The 17,760-nt window shown below is 38.7% G+C and overlaps 1 protein-coding gene across 4 annotated transcripts in view; it reads right to left on the bottom strand.

Annotated features, from left to right (window-relative positions):
- TGFBR1 (transforming growth factor beta receptor 1) overlaps window positions 1-17,760 on the bottom strand; it is a 57,859-nt gene that overhangs the window by 22,750 nt on the left and 17,349 nt on the right. The window contains exons 2-4 of one of the 4 annotated variants that reach the window (XM_045470424.1): window positions 12,364-12,466; window positions 6,135-6,380; window positions 2,115-2,357 (exon numbers count right to left, since the gene is read on the bottom strand). In XM_045470424.1, the coding sequence (XP_045326380.1) occupies window positions 2,115-2,357; window positions 6,135-6,380; window positions 12,364-12,466 (592 nt within the window). The remainder of the gene's footprint in view (window positions 1-2,114; window positions 2,358-6,134; window positions 6,381-12,363; window positions 12,467-17,760) is intronic. The other 3 variants (XM_045470425.1, XM_045470427.1, XM_045470426.1) reach the window with 3 other exon arrangements.

Below are 17,760 nucleotides of genomic sequence, written 5' to 3'. Positions count from 1 at the left end.
CAACTAAGTTTTTTTTTGTAATGCAGCAAATTATACTGCATGTCAGATTCTTCTTCCAAATACCTTTCCAATAAGAGTAACACCTGTCATTTGGACCTAACTACAATTTATCAGAACATCTTGTCTCATTTGAACCTCACAACAATCCAATGACGTGCAGAGGGCAGGGTTCATTACTTTCATTTTAAAGATAAAATAACTTGGGCATGAGACATCAGCTAACTGCCCAAAGCCACAGGGCTAGCAAACAGTGTAGACCAGTTTTTGCAGGGTGGAGCATAAAAGGAGAGAAAGAAAGTTTCAGACAGCAGAGTTGTAGTTCCCGATGTATCTAGAAATACAGATAAAATGGAAAAAGAAGAATTTTATTCTTTACTTCATGTCTGTATCTTAAAAGGTTAATAAATGTATTCTTATTCAGAAATCAGCTGCCATGCAGACAGCAACTTCTTCTAATGCTTTAGGTGGGCTTATTCCCCTTGAGGCCTGATACATTACTGCTATGCAGGAAGTATGGCAATAAGGAATGAATTCCAAATGATTTGTAGCCACTCTGATTTTCTGTGACTTTGGTCTTTGCTTATCATAGTTTTTTAGTCTAGGGTGACTTCTAGAATGAGCCAGATGTTCCTTGGGAACCCTCTGGACTATACTCAGAATCAGTGGAAAACCCCAGAGAAGCCTTAAAACAAGCTCTCTCCATTCCTCTTAGCACTCCGGCCCAAAGACTGTCACACTTCAGTACCAAGGCTGCTCTATCTCAGTCCAACCTCTCACTGTCTCCCTGCTCACAACGATCTCAGAGGTCCCTATAGGCTGCCTTGAGAGACCTGAGTCGCAGCACAAGCCTGTGTGTGTACTAGTGTCATGGACACAAGTCACTTACTGAATATATATGGCCAAAGTCCATGGAAGACTTCAGGCCAAGAAGCCGGTTTCCTCGCGCTTAAATGAATAAACAGATACGCGTATAAATCTATATTCATTTCCTTAAAATAAACAGACATTTGTCACAGTGTGAAATTCCATTGGTATCAGATGAGATTTCATGCTTCAGTCCTATTCCTACTCCAAACACAACTTCTGCTTTAATGTTCCTTTAGTTACTTGATTATAAAATTAGTGGAATTTTCATCATATATATTTTCAAATCTTCATTTTATCCATGAATCCAGGCTTTATCTGAAGTTGATTTATACTTTTCAAAAGACAGTGTTTCTCAGTATCTGCTCCAAATTTGTGATGAGGACACAGAACCCCAAAAGAAGAAATACGGTTTAACCAAGGTCAGAGAGCCAACCAACGACAAAACTTGCACCAGAATCTTGATCTCTTGATTCCTAGCCCAGTGTCAAATTATACTATTATAGAGGACAGGGGTCTTCCTCTCTCAGTGTCTTTTCAAGCTCATGCAACTGAAAAAATAAATCCCTTTCAGTTTAAACATGAAGTACTGCCATACCAAAATCCACTTCAAGAGATGATTCTGGCAATTAGCCAGTTTCTTCTGAAACCACAAGAATCAGCAAATGGAACTGAGAAAAGCAAACATCACAGAGGTCATGGATCCATAAAGCTATATTAAATAACAAGGTGGTTAGACATTTTTCTAAAGTGAGAAAACCATTCGTTTAACAAAAAAACTAGGTCTGAGCTAAGGATAGCAATTTCATATGTTAAAAAAGCAAATAACCTTAAAAATTCCAAAAACATTTTCTGCCATGTTTGCTTTCAAACATCAAAATAAAGCTGGTAAACAATCCTGAATAGAGTAGGTAGCTACAGATCATTTGAACATCTATGAACTTCAGCCTCACTCCTAAGAAATTAATTGTCCTTATTCTTTCTATCTCATGGGAGTCATAAGAAGGTGAGAAAGCTTTGAAATTTATACAAACATGAAGATAACTTACAAACTTACTTCAACATTAAAAGTACATTCTAATTCATCTACGATGAATTAGCCGCAGACCTTAACTGGCCTTAAAGCTGGAATCAGTATTTACACTATCTTAAGTTTTAAACACAATATGCCAACTGGCTTAGCCAACTAATAAATAATACAGTTAATCTTTAAAAGACTTCTTAGGAAAAAGGAAAAACAAGAACATTACCTGATCCAGAACCCGATGTTGTCATATCATAAATTAAATCTTTCAACGTAGTGCCCTCTGAAATAAAAGGACGATCTAAGGAAGGATCCTCTTCGTTTGGCACTCGATGGTGAATGACAGTACGATTATGGCAGATATAAACCATTAACATGAGTGAGATGCAGACGAAGCAGACTGGTCCAGCAATGACAGCTGCCAATTCGACGGGACCAAGGCCAGATGATGGCTTTCCTGAAAAAGGGCCTCAAATGAAATAAACATCAACAATAGCAAAAACACTGAAGGTGGCATCCACAATTTCCTAATCCTCCCCATTTCATGCACTTGGTCACTACTCCCATTAGTCAGAGAGCCTCATTCCAGCAGCTCATAGGGCTCAAACCCAGAACAAATAAATCATTTAGTCTTCTCCCATTGGCCCCCCTTTCATGATCATCAGGTCAGACAACAACCACTTACTCTTCCTCTGCTCTTCAGCCTCGTCTAAATAAAGCCAGTGACCACCAACATTCCAGGACATCCACACTATCACTCTCAGGTCACTAATAAAAGAACCAATGATCTGGGGCACCTGGGTGGCTCAGTCACTTAAGCATCTGACTCTTGATTTCGGCTCAGGTCACGATCTCATAGTTCGTGGGATTGAGCCCCACACCACACTCTGTGCTGACGGCCTGCTTGGGATTTTCTTCCTCCCTTTCTCTCTGCCTTTCCTCCTCCTCCTCTCTCTCTCTCAAAAATAAGTAAATAAACAAATTAAAAAAAAATAATCTGGAAAAACTCCCATTAATGTCTTAAAAGTCCTTTTTTTAAATCAAGTTTTTAAATTTTTATTCCAGTATAGTTAACATACAGTGTTATATTAATTTCGGGTACATAGTACAGTGATTAAACAATTTTATACATTACTCGGTGCTCATCATAAGTGTTAAGTCTTTTTTTTTTTTTTTTAAAGAAGTTTGGCTTCTTATTCCAAGGCCAATAATATATACAAATGGCAGGCAAAAAAAAAAAGTATAAATATAGATGAGCAAAAGTAAAATGAAAAAAAATTTTCTTTAGCCTTACCAGCCCCAAACAATTCACATTTTAGTATATGTCTGTGTATATATATATATCTATCTCTATCCATTTTTGTAAGTTTTTATTTACTTAATCTCTACACCCCACATGGGGCTCGAACTCAGGACCCTGAGACCAAGAGTCATATGCTCTTCCAACTGAGCCAGCCAGACACCCTTCCATCCATTTTTTTAAATGTAAAATATATCTTTTGCTTTGTTAATAGAGTTTACATGTATATACTTCCTAGTCTATGTTAACCACTTGTACTTTTTTTAATTTTTATTTTTTAAAGTTTATTGGAGTGTGCCCATGCTCTCATAAGTGGGAGAGGGGCAAAGAGAAAAAGAGAGAAAGAGAGAGAGAGAGAGAGAGAGAATCCCAAGCAGGCTGGGCACTGTCTGCTCAGAGCCCAACATGGGGCTTGATCTCACTAACCAAGAGATCATGACTTGAGCCAAAATCAAGAGTCAGACATTTACCACTTGGACTTTTATTTCAAGATCATTTATATTCTTATAATCTCTTAATAACTAACATTTTGCATTATTTCAGAAACACATTATTTACATTGGCATTAATCCTGAGCCTTGCTGGTTCACTGCTCAGAACCATTTCTTTCATATCACAACTTTCCCATTCTTGAGATCTTTACTTGGATTGATTTCTTATGATAGAATCCTAATTCTTATAATTTCTTTTAAGAAGAGTACATGGGTTCTCATACACTGAATACTTATTATCTAAAAATGGCTGTTGTTTTTATACATAGAAAATCTTGGCAGACCTAAGGAATTTTAGGTAACAATTAATATATGATGTTCCATTAACTTCTGATATTTAAAAAAGCAGAAAATCTGAACTTTTTCTTCTTTTTAGAGGTAATCAGTGTTCACTTGTGCCGAATGCATAAGCAATTTTTTTCTTCATTCTTGAAACTGACATTTTATTATATGTATTTCATTACGTATTTTTTCATTAATTTTGCATAACATTCTTCTCTTCTGTCTGCTCATTTGTCATTTTCTGGAATTTTTGTAGTAAGTGTATTGGATCACCTAGATTTATCCTCTATAGCTCTTAATTTGCTCACCCTCTTTTCTCCCTGAATTATAACACAATTTCTCAAGCTTATCTTGCCTTAAGCTTGTATCACACTTAACTATAAAATATTAGTATCCAGTCTGCTATTCACTCTCAATACTGCATTTTTAAAAATAATTCATCAGTTGAGCTTTTCATCTAAAAGTGATCTTTAGGGGCGCCTGGGTGGCTCAGTCAGTTAAGCGTCCGATCATGGCTCAGGTCATGATCTTACAGTTTGTGAGTTCCAGCCCCGCATCAGGCTCTGTGCTGACAGCTCAGAGCCTGGAGCCTGCTTTGGATTCTATGCCTCCCTCTCTTTCTGCCCCTCCCCTGCTCTCTCTTTGTCAAAAATAAATAAACATTAATAAATAAATAAATTAATTAATTAATTAAATAAATAAAAGTGATCTTTAACTGAAAATGGACTTTAGACTGTCTGGGAGTTCTTCCCTATCATGAGGTAAGTCTTTTTCATAGGATTGATTCATCCAGTTCAGTTCACTTCTGAACCACTGAATCTTTTCATTTGGTAAAATTTTATTTTTATTTTTATTTTTATTTTTTTGCTGTTTGCTTATCAGAGACCTGGGAATGAGGGATTTATGTGTGTTGAGCATTAGAAATGAAGTGAGTTCTTCACAAGGCTTTATGAGTCTTCATTTAGATATTTCAAGCCAAATGGAAATGGGAAATTGTGGAATTATAATTTTTCTTTGTCATTTTAGAGTTGCAGATGCCTAAACAGAAGTCAGAAAAATCAGTCTGATAGAAAGTTGCCATGGGGAGCTTCCCCACCATGGTCTGGTTTTACTTTGCTGTTATCACTTGAATGAAGTGCGGGACTGCCTCGCTCTGTAACCTGTAGGGCTGGCCCTTTTCTGCTGGGCCACAGCAGTGCTTCCTACTCTAATTAGCACGATGCCTGGACCAACTCGGAGTGGAGAGGGAGCACTGTGGTTGCCTCCGTGACCAATGAAAGCAGGTGCTTCCTAAAGAAGGATGGGGCATTTCCTCCTGTAACCTCCTCACCCGAGTGCCTCAGTGTAAGGTTAGGTGGGATTCTGTAAGAGGTGCTTTCATGTACTTCTCTTCATCTGGGTAGTCAATTCTTCACTAGTCTGATGCTATCTGCACTATAAATTATAGAAGTTTCTCACAAATATAGGCATGAGGCTGGTATTCTTCCATTAATTCTGCTAGCATGAATACAGGTTTCCCCCACTTTTATATTGAATATTCTATATTGCCACTGTAGAAATTCAGGATTTGAGGAAAGTGATGGAAGGAGTTAAATACATGTGCTCAGGCTAACATCCTAAACCAGAACCTGAACATTAATCTAATTCTAAGAATTTATGAAGCCTTCAAATTCCTGGCTCGGCCAGAACACTGTTAAATGTAAACTATGGTGAAGGACCAAAAGCCCCGAAATCATATATAATGATTTGTATATAAAGATCATAAAGCAAAGTTAAATTACAAAATGAAGGCATCTGGACTGTTTAGTGCTGCGCTCAATTCCTGCCCATTACCGACTGCTTTAAAAGGCTGGGGCATCATACAAGGAAGAGAAGGCCACTCTGAGGACAAAGCAGGGACACTCTGAGGATGTACTGCTGCAGCAGCCCTGTCAGAATCTGCCTTGAAGAGGATGGCCTTTTAGGCATAACAGACCTCAGAGAAAGTCTATTATTGGAACCACGTTCTCCAACAACACACACCCAGCAGGCAGGATCTTGGCTACTCCTGTAACTCTACAACTATGGACAAGTTCCTTCTTGCCTCTCCATGGAGCAAGGTTTTAGTTCTAAAACCTGGGTCAGAATCAGCTTTTCTTGCAGTATTAGAGAAAAGTCTTACACAACCACTTACCAACAGTCGGGAGTTCTATTTTATTGCAGTGGTCCTGATTGCAGCAATACGTTGTAGTGACAGAGCCGGTTTTTGAAGACGGTGCACACACAAACGGCCTGTCTCGGGGAATTAGGTCAATTTCAGCTATACACATGCTATTGTGTATAACTTTGTCTGTGGTCTCTGTGACAGAGACAAAGCAGAGCCCATCTGTCACACAAGTAAAATTGTCTTTTGTACAAAGGTGGCAGAAACACTGTAATGCTGGGAAAAGAGAAGATTCTATTAGAAAAAATTCTCAAGGTTCACAATATGAAGTTATCCCATATTCACTAAAATAATACATTCCTGATCCTATTATAATACAATTTCTTTGCACTGTTCAAAAAATAAAATGCTTATTTCTCTCAGAAGTTCCAAATTCTGTTGAGAAGCACACATACATAGGAGTCAAATGTGATAAAATCGGGACCGAGGTTTTTTTCTAAAACTTTTTGGTTTACAAGTACAGAAAAATTCTTACAAGTAATTTCATCAAGGTAAGGCTCTCCTATTTGAAACACAATACATGTAAAGTTTTAATGGTTATTCTTATCAGCCCAAAGCTATGTATTCACATATTCCCCCACCTGGAAGCAATATGTGAAAATACAACTACCTACTTCACTAGAGGTTGGAAATGTCATTTGGGTGGATTTATGGTAATGGAGTAATGGAAATAGATTTGTATTTCTCTTTCCTCTTGTGCAAACCCTGAGAAAGGCATGTATCTTCTAGCTAGGATTAGGGTGCTTGCTCAGTAAGCCAAGGAGACTGCATCAGTTAAGGCAATCATAGACTGGAGAAACACTAGCAACATGCCCAGTTGTATCTTTTGATCTTTATGGCTTAACTGGAGAAGTGACTCCTTCAGGGAAGTCTTCCCGTAATTACCAACACCTTCCCCTACAAACAGACACAGACCTTCCACCATGGTCTCCAATGAGGTTAAGTGTTTCCCAAAGCACACATTAACAGGATTGCTATATTTTTTCTCTCCCCTATGAAACTATAAGCACATTGCAGGCAGAGATCCATATTAATCATTTCTGTAAATCCATGTCTAGCAGGCCTGTTACATACCACCATTCAAAAAACTTTTGTTAGGGGCGCGTGGGTGGCTCAGTCGGTTAAGCGTCCGACTTTGGCTCAGGTCATGATCTCGCAGTTTGTGAGTTCGAGCCCTGCATTGGGCTCTGTGCTGACAGCTTGGAGCCTGGAGCCTGCTTCAGATTCTGTGTCTCCCTCTCTCTCTGCCCCTCCCCTGCGGGCACTATGTCCCTCTCTCTCTCTCTCTCTCTCTCAAAAATAAACTTTAAAAAAAATTAAAAAAAAAACCACTTTTGTTAAATGAATGATAGAATGGGCACTTAGATTTCACTACAAACTCATGAAACTGCAAAACACAGTTATGTCCTTAGGTCCAAACAAACTTCCCAATTACTCGTTGGAGAGGAAAACGTTACAGTCCAGATATGTAGAACACAGAATGGCTACCTATGATGAGACCAAGGAGGTCCACAGAAACAGCATATCTAGAAAAAGAATAGCTAGACAGGCAGGCCAGAAGAAAGCTAACTCTCTGAACAGCTTACTGTGCAGGAAAGGAGAACTCAACAGGCTTGTGATGCTCAAATGTTGCATATTCCCAAGAAAGGCCTGTTTAGGACTGGCCCTTGGCTAGTCCCTAGGCAATAAGCTCTGAGCCCTTGGCACATTCTCCCTGATACGAACACTGCAAACCTGTGTGACTGAGACCCAATAAAAACCCTGGACACCAAGGCTCCACTGAGCTTGCCAAGCTGCAACACTCTGCACGTGCTGTCACAGTGATGCTGAGCTATGGAGTGAGTGCACATGTGCCACTGCACTGGGCCAGCACACCTGGAAGCTGGCACCTGGTTGCTCCTGGGATTTGCCCCATGTGCCTTTTCCTTTTGAGGATTTTAATATGTATCTTTCCCACTGTAATAAGCCATAACCATGAGTACAACAGCTTTTCTGAGTCCTGTTAGTCCTAGCAAATCACTGGGCCTAAGGGTGGTCTTGGGGACCTCAACTCACTTGCTAAAACCAAACTCAGGAATGTCAGGATTGCCTCAAGCAAGTGCTTCTTGGTTGCTGGCTTAACTAATATACTTACTACCTTTACAGACCAGCAATGTTTTACCTTAGTCGTCATAAAAAAAAAAAAAAAAAAAAAAAAATTGTTCTTTCTTCTTCTTAAATAGTTCAGCTATTTGAATTAACTCCTCCCAAACACAAGAAGAACTCAAAAAGAGTATTAAAAAAGACACAGTCATAGTCCATAGTCTAATACTTAAAGATTATTAAAAGAGACAGTTATTCACAGTGATTATAGGTTCCCCGGGTATAATTTCCTAAGGAGGGATTCTGACTAAAAAATCCATGGACTGGTTTCAGGGATACATGAATGCCATGAAACTGCAGGTCAAATATATGGCTTTCAAGGTTTGTTGCTTTCAGCAGAATCACAAAGGAGTCTGTCACCCACAAAAGATCACAACCACCACCATAGGAGACTGTCATCATTCTCTCCTGAATCCTCTGTACTCATGGTTAGTCAATCGACCAATACTGTCTAACCATTAGTTTTATCAGTTACTCTACCAAAAGCTTAGTGTACCAAGACTAACTTATGGTTCCAGCACCTGAAGAGCTCCAAGGCCTACAGAAGGCGAACGCTACGATACAGTGTGTAATTGCTATGTATAAAAAATACTGCCATGAATACTCTCTCAATTCTAAGATCTTCATCTTCTCTCTTAGCATATATGAAATGAGACCTACACACTTGGCCTAACAAGACTTTTACTTTTGGATTCCAACTTACAGCTCCCTTTGCAAATGCCATCTAAGGCCACACATTTCCCACCATCATGTCTTTCATGGCCATGGTCTTCACACATACTATCTTTCTGCTTCATTTAAACCCACCTCTCATCCTTTAAGACCCTATTCAAACAAGATCTTTTCCATGATATGCTCTAAACTCTTCCCCACTCTTAAGATAACTGGGTGGGTCCTTATGATACGTTTCCTAGTCTTCTTTGTGGACCTTTAAGACTTGTCAGATCGAACAAATCACTCTATTTATAGTTTGCTGTTAAAGTGTCTCTCATTACATTAAGAAGGGCCAAGTTTTTTAAAATTTGTTTTCCCACCATTTAATCCTGGACTCTTAGATGGTGATCACAAAAATCCATGCTGACGCAGTATTTCCCAAACCAGAGGTCCCAAGTATGTTGGGAGAAAAAGGGGAGTCTACAAATTGTGTACAAAAAAATTTTTAATGCTTTCATTTAAAAGATAATCTAGGGGCGCCTGGGTGGCTCAGTGGGTTGAGCGTCCAACTTCAGCTCAGGTCATGATCTCGCGGTCCGTGAGTTCGAGCCCCGCATCGGGCTCTGTGCTGACAGCTCAGAGCCTGGAGCCTGCTTCCGATTCTGTGTCTCCCACTCTCTGACCCTCCCCCGTTCATGCTCTGTTTCTCTCCATCTCAAAAATAAATAAACGTTAAAAAAAAATTAAAAAAATAAAAATAAAAGATAATCTAAAATGAATGATAAAAATTCTGGATCATAAGTAACCACAATCTAAACAAGTACTGTCAGTAGGCTGTCTTTCACTGATACTTCTTTGGTTGTATTAAGATCTCCCTCAGGCCAAACGTTTCTCATGGCACACTGTGCAAGGAAAGGTCTCATTGTAACTGTAACCAACAGTGAAAAATACTGTACAGGAAACTAGAACCATCAGAGCATATGAAAATACAGGCATCGTCAAAAGCCAACAAACAGTCTAACAGCTAATACCATATATATATGCTGCAAGTATTATATGGGTCCTATCTTTGTAGTACAATTGCAAAAGTTCATTAGAAATAAATGTGGATGGAAGTATCCAATGACATTTTTCCATTCTCACTTCCAGCATGAGCTGGTATAGAGAACCATTTAATAAAGACTTCAGTAATGTCATCATGTTAACCTCATCTCCGAGTGAACACCACAGCTGACATCTCATTAAAACCGGTATTTAAGGAATGTTTGCTGGCAAGTGTTTTGGTCAGACATGAGGTCTGATTATCCCGAACTTAAAAACAAAGCCTTAAAGTCATTAATAGCACCTTGCACAACATTACTTAGAGAGAATGGATACTTGCAGCTTTTAGTATCACTCAAGTGAAAATAGAGAAACAGATTTAAAATGGCATGAGACCTGAGGCTATTTTTTTCTATTGTGAAACCTAAACATCACCTGTCTCACCGAATAACTATTAACTTGAAATTTGTTAATTTCATAGTTGTCTTTGTATTTAATTTGCAGTCTTGGTTTATAGTTATAAATGAGCCAAAAACAATAAAAATTTTTTTATCTAGTTTCACAGCTATACAATTTAAGTAACATGAAAAATACATTCTGCATGTTTCCTTTTAAAGGGGTTACTACTGGGGCGCCTGGGTGGCGCAGTCGGTTGGGCGTCCGACTTCAGCCAGGTCACGATCTCGCGGTCCGTGAGTTCGAGCCCCGCGTCGGGCTCTGGGCTGATGGCTCAGAGCCTGGAGCCTGTTTCCGATTCTGTGTCTCCCTCTCTCTCTGCCCCTCCCCCGTTCATGCTCTGTCTCTCTCTGTCCCAAAAATAAATAAACGTTGAAAAAAAAAAACTACTTATGGCAAGTTTACTACTTATGGCAAGTTTGAGGAAATTAGGGCTAAAGGGCTTCTCTGAACAAGTGTCTTTCAACAAGAATAGGTCACTGGACAAATATAAAAACTTCACTTAACATAAAGCTTAACCAGATTAGGGTTTATTTCTTGAGAGAATTTTAAAATTCTATTTTACTACTCTAAATCAGAGTTGAGACTGAATACAAGATTGCTGTTAAACATATATGATGTTTAGAGTTGACATATATGATGACAGTTCAGAGAAAAAATAAAACAAGAATTTAAAAATTTCCATCAATTCATGAGCTTTAATTCTCATTTTTTTAATTTAAATTTATTTTATGAATAGATAGATCTGACCCCTAGCTACCTCTCTTTATTAATTAGGCTGTTGTTAATTTTTAAACGCACATACAGGGCAAAATTTCTATCTAAAAAAGGTGTACAATGGTGTCTTCTTCCCACTCCAGAGCCCAGGTTTCACACCCTCCTCTGCAGCATCCTTTAACACCAGCCCACCAACTCAACTCTTTCATTCTGCAACTTCTCACTGAGCATATCTATCTATCTGCCAGGTACTGCGCAGGCTGCGGGGTGTAGGGATGAATAAGACAAGTATCTGGACTGCAGGAGCTCAGCAGGGTGGATTAAATGGAGCACTAAAATCCAGGGTCCGGAGGACAATGATCAAAGCGCTTCAACTCTGCCAAGGTAGAAGGGATATCAAGAAAAGCTTCACAGGCCATCTGAGTCAGAACTTGGAGCATATGTAAATCTGCTAGATAGCTGAAGGTGAGAAAGTTGTCCTGACAGCTTTTTGTCCTGAGGTTTTTTTTTTCCTCAGTGGCAGGATTTTATCCTTGGTGGCTAGCATCCCAAATGTTAATGAGACCATCAGATTTCAATAACTATTCAAGATATTAACCATAATGGTTTCATTTCATCAGCAAAATGAACATAATCCCTTCCTGACCTATTTCATCATCTCAACGAGATCGTCAAATGAGATACTGTACAATAGCACATCTTGAAACTACTAATATAAATCATATGTGACCACACAGAATTATCACATATAATAAATGGCGCTGTTCCACACACAGTTTTTATTTGTAGGCCACCAAAGAAACGCGTCTTCCCCAAAGTAGTACGTAAAGTTCCACTGTACAGTCCTAGACAGGGCCGCAGGAAACCTTGAAGACTGTCTCATTCTAATTCAGTTCCGTCATTTTATTAATGCAGAAACTAAAACTGAGGAGTACCAAAATAATTTATAACAACATCCTACCCATGTTACAGGTGGATGTGAATTCCCACTACATTTTCATCACAAACATGTGATGGTATTGGTATCTGTATGTTTCTGAGTTAGTATCCAGATGTTAAATAACTCAAATCTTTCAAGACTCCCCAGTGGTTCAATAGGACAGCTTCTTGTTTGGACCCCTAGAGTTGGGCTTTTCTGCCTGACAGCAAAGATACGAATCAAACTCCCTGTTCAGTACCTTTCTCCTACCTTGGTCACCTTTTGCTTCCAGGCCCCAATATCTACCAGCAGCTACAGCTTCCTCCATTCTATGATGCACATTTTCCCACACTCTCACTTCTGAAATCTGCATCTGCATTACAATCAAGGTAAAAAGAAAACTTCAGCCTCTGGACAGAAAAGTAAGACACGATATTGCTACTGCAACCGAACCATGTACAAACTTGGCTATGTATAGAAGGAATTACTGATTTAATTATCACTTTAATTATTTGCATTGATATCTCTCCTGCAAATAAAATTTAGCTTAACCTTATTCCCCATTAAGGTCTTCAGGCAGATTTCACTACGATTCAGCACTGCAATGAAAAGCCACTGCGTTCACAGAAAATTGTCAATCCCATGCCAGGAAATACAATTACTAGCAATAGAAATTTCCAAAGACTGCAAAATAAATCACAGAATTTTCAAAATTAGAAGATGTTGGTGTGATGTGAAGGACTGTCAGAAACCAAACATCTAGCTGTCAAAGAAAGTGACAACAGTAAAGAGAGACAGCGGGACTCCTGGTGTTATCAACTTCACTGATGGTGATAAATCCCAAGTTGAGATTCTAGCACTTGGTCCCAACTATAAAGGAAATTTCCATCATTGCTTCATTTGAGTGTGTCTGGAGGTCACACATCAAAACCCTATTCTTTCTACCTCCCTTCACTGCTAGATAGTCAGCTAGGGCCACCCAGGGCTGATTCACAAACCCAGGTACCCTGCTAAACAAGTGGAAAAGCAGACAGCCTGCGAACAGTACACAGAACAGACAGGTCTATGACCTTTGTTGATTAAATAAAAACTGGCACCAGAAACCTTGTCTTCCCAGGCCAATAACTTACTCCCCGCTTTATGCATATACTTCAATACTCCCACCTTTTTCAACCCTTGTTGTTTGGTCTCACGATCCTTCTTTCCCTCTATCAAGTACTTGACTGAAACATCTGTTGAAATTCACCAGTGATGCCTTTCTGGTGAAATTCAATGTTCTTTTCTAAAATTCTTCAGGATATGAGACACACTGACACATTGTTCTTTATTAGTTTACATGACACCACACTTCCATGTCCACAGTCAGCCCTCTGCTACCTCTCAGATCTACATCTCTACACTTCTTGGCCTTGTGCTCCAAACTCATATTTTAACTGCCTTCCAAGAAACACTCTGCTTGGCTTGCCTTTTACTGCAAAGTCAACACATTCAAAACCAAAATACAACATTATTCCTCTAATAGTGGGAGATGTAATCAAAGGGCCCCACAAGGACTCAGGTTCCTTCATTGCTGAGACAGCTCAGCGGTAAAAAAGCAACAGGAGGATAAAGATTTCCCTCTCAGAGACTGAATTCCAATCTTTTCACCACTCTGACTTTGCGGGTGATGACCCTTACTTTCCCTTACCCTTCCCATTATAGCACAATTATGTGTTGCTACCTAGTGAGAGTATTCCCAAATATTACAAATATGCACCAAAAGACAGGTAAAGGACATGAACGATGCCTTTTATTCAGTCTGCTTAGCTACTGTTAAAAACTGAAGATCATACCACTGTTGGCAAGGATGAAGGCAAAAGTTAGAATACATATAAACCCTTTTAGGTACTGCTGGCAACCCCGCTACAATCTTGTCCGCGTCCCACTCCAGTTCTGCCTCTGGTCTTCCCTCTAGGCCCAGTGCCACACCCTCTCTCAAGGAGTCTGGTCCTTTCTTCTCTTCTCCCTGCTCCAGCTCTGGGGAAAGCATACTAGGTTCTCTTCTTTTGTAAATATGCTGCCAATCTCTGTAAACAAGGCTAAAACCCTGACCACCAACAGGGTTTTATTCTTCCAAGTGGTTCTTGGAAGAACTCAGTGGTTCTTCTCAACTCCACCCCCTTAGGGTTACCTGGCAGCTATAATGTCAAAGTGAGCTTGTCAAAACACCAAGCACCATACAGCGTGAAAGCAAATTCTCTAGTCTAGTCCGGATAACATTCCACTCCCAAATTTAGGGCTTTAAAACAAAAATATGATTTACCCAGAAATGTTTCCAGAAAGTCCAAGGACTTAAGAAACATTTCTAATTCAACATACAACTCCAACCTGGAGGACTAGAGGCACGCCTAAATTCTCAATCACTTGTTTTTTGTTTTTTTGTTTTTTACAATACTTCCATTTTCTAGTCTCCTGAGCTCCATGGAATTAGTTGATATAAAGTTAACTGATATCCAAGAAAAACACACTAAGAACAGGCTGCCTCAATGGCAAGATGAGATTTAACAGGGACAATTAATATAAAGGCTTTCGTTTAGGCTCAAATAAAATAAACTGCATAAATACAGGATAAAGATTTGCTTAGCAAATTTGGGGAATCTGTTTAACAACAGATTTTTAAAAGTCAACAGCATTTACTGTTAACTGTAGCCATGGTGATAGGGGAGACAGAGAGAGAACTGGGCACAAAATTCCACAAATGTCCAAATAATAAATAATCAGTGTTACTTGAACATCCATCTGCTATGTAAATATGGGTCAGAAAATCAAAGAACGAATTCGACAAAGTTTGACTGGAAAGGCATCCTAGCCGTGGAGACAACTACCTCATTTTATAGACCTAGTGTCTATTTGTCTCACTCCAATACTAAATCAAATCATGAGGTCAGGATGTGGTAAATTTTGTTTCATAAAAAGCATTTCCTTACTACAGCTCCTCCCTACAATGAACTGACTGCCTCACAGAAGATTATGACTTCTCTATCATTAGAGATATTTAAGCAGAGGCTTAATGACCAATAGTCAGAATTTGTGAAGTAGGGATCTCCTGCACTAAGTAAAGGGTTGATGTAAAACTAAAACTCTACAATTCTTCAAATAGTAAGATTCTATTGTTACAAGTTGCATCAAATATTAAACATCCATACTTTCCTTTTTTTTTTTTTAAATATTTGTTTATTTTTGAGTGAGCAAGGAGGGGCAGAGAAAGAGGGAGACAGAGGATCTGAAGCAGGCTCCACACTGACAGCACGGAGCCCAATGCAGGGCTCAAACTCACAAACTGCAAGATGATGACCTGATGCTTAACCAATTGAGCCACCCAGGCGCCCCTCCATGTTTTCATTTTTTGACTAATTCAACTTAAGTTGATATCTTCAAGGTACAGCATTTAGGGTAGCGAAACTCATTGTATAATTATTTGTTCATCTATTTCCTCCATTACACTGTAGGTTAGTATTTTATGAGTATTTTATGCATCTCTGCATTCCTAGGTCCAGAATCCAGAAAGGATCCAGTATGATTCTTGAATAAACATCCCAGGAGTATCTCTTTTGTATGTGGGTGGTCACTAGCACCAGGGTCCTCAATTAAATGGCCAAGCAACCAATTTTTTTTACTTTTAACTACCTTCATTTTTGAAGTCTTTTTCCCATCTCTCAATGCTCTCCTTTCAACTATCTGAAATTCCCACTTAAGTACCTCCCTTAAGTCCATTTGATGGACAATACCCCATCATCCAGAATAACCTCTTCCTCCATATAAATGGAAGGCAACCTGACACTTCCAAGATTACAAATGAACATACCCTCTGACCTAGAAGGAATGTAGCCTACAGATATACTTTACATGTGAAAAGTGCCTAACATACATGGTTATTAATTTCCTAAGAATTTTATACTAGGTTGTTTCTAATCCTGCCTATGCATCTATCAATAGAACTGGTGAAATAACATGATGGTATCACTAAAATGGAAGACCATACAGCTACAAAAAAAAAAAAAAAAATTGATGTTTTCATAAAAAATTGTTTTCAAAAAAATTGATGATGATTAACATAGACTAACCCCTAAGATGTATTAAGTAAAAATCTGGGGGCGCCTGGGTGGCTTAGTCAGTTGACCATCTGACTCTTGATTTCAGTTCAAGTCATGATCCCAGGGTCGTGGGTCAAGCCCAACATCGGGCTCTGTGTTGAGTATGGAGCCTGCTTGAGATTCTTTCTCTCCCTCTACCCCTCTTCTCTGATCAGGCTCTCTCTCTAAAAAACAACTGCATAGTGCAGAACAGTATATTTAAGACAGTAACATTTTGGCTAAAAAGCAAAGGTAGGAAGGAAAGAAGAAAGGAAAATGCATATACGCATTGGCTTGTACATATTACAAAGCATCTCCCTGGAAATACAAAAGCAATAGGTAACAGTGACTTCCACGGAAGGGAACTGGGTACCCAGATGATAGGGATGGGAGGAGACTTTTCACTACACACACATTTGTACTTTTTGAATTTAGAAAAATGTGAGTGTATTATATCTATTCAGTGTCATAAAAAAATAAAAAATGCCTTTCTATGCTCCATCCCTTTCTCCTATACTATATTCAAAACTCCTAACTTAGTACATTTACTATATGGAGTATTGCCACCTCATGCCAATTTCAAAACTTTAATGTTCTTTCTGTGAAACAGTTTGCCAAGATACAGTAGTAGCCTTTAAAATATACTTTTTTGGGGGGGCACCTGGTTGGCTCAATCAGTAGAACATGCAACCTGTGATCTCAGGGTCATGACTTTGAGCCCCACACTGGGTGTACAGATTACTTAAATAAATAAAACTTTAAAAAAAAACTTTTAAAAAAGTAAATATTACTTAAAAAAATAAAACTTCTTTAACTCTATTAATACTACTTCTTAGAATGTTGTCTAAAGGAGTAACAAGAGATAAGAGCAAAGATACGCACACAGATGTTTGTTACAGCATTTTATGGTTGAAAACAACCTATATGAATGACAATATGACAATGACAAAATAAATTATGACACAGTCATAAGTGGGATGCTATATAGGTATTAAAGCTGATATTTTAGAAGCATTTTTAAGGACAGGGAAATGGTTATATTACTAAAGCTATATACAATGTGATTATAATTCTATTGCTATCATGTGTCTTGTTTTTTTTTTTTTAAACCACTTCAAAGAGTTGAAGGGGTATGTTGATATACAGAGCAGATGTGTACCCTAGCCCCTAAAAAGAATAGAGAAACTTTTATCTCTGATGGTTAGCGCTACAACGTTAACTGAATTTCTTGGTTTTTCCCAATCTAAACATACCTTTATAGTTTCTCATTATAGTTTATGTGGACTAGTGGTTATTACAAGAGTATGATAATTAATATAAGGGAATTCAGAGACAAAAAGAAGTTCGAATCCTATCTCTGCCAGACAGCCTGTAAGTAATCTTGGGGAAGTTGCTTAACTTTTTTGAGACTGTTTTCTAAATTTATAACAACAGCAATCTCAGAAGGTTTGAGATTGAGATAATATGTACAGAAATAAGAATACTCAGGGGACCCTGGGTGGCTCAGTTGGTTGAGCGTCCAACTCTTGATTTTGGCTCATGTCAGGATCCCAAA

The sequence above is a fragment of the Leopardus geoffroyi genome, chromosome D4 (assembly GCF_018350155.1).
Source record: "Leopardus geoffroyi isolate Oge1 chromosome D4, O.geoffroyi_Oge1_pat1.0, whole genome shotgun sequence".
NCBI lineage: Eukaryota > Metazoa > Chordata > Mammalia > Carnivora > Felidae > Leopardus > Leopardus geoffroyi.
Note: the sequence above shows the minus strand (reverse complement) of the source record. Positions and strands in the feature narration are given on the sequence as shown.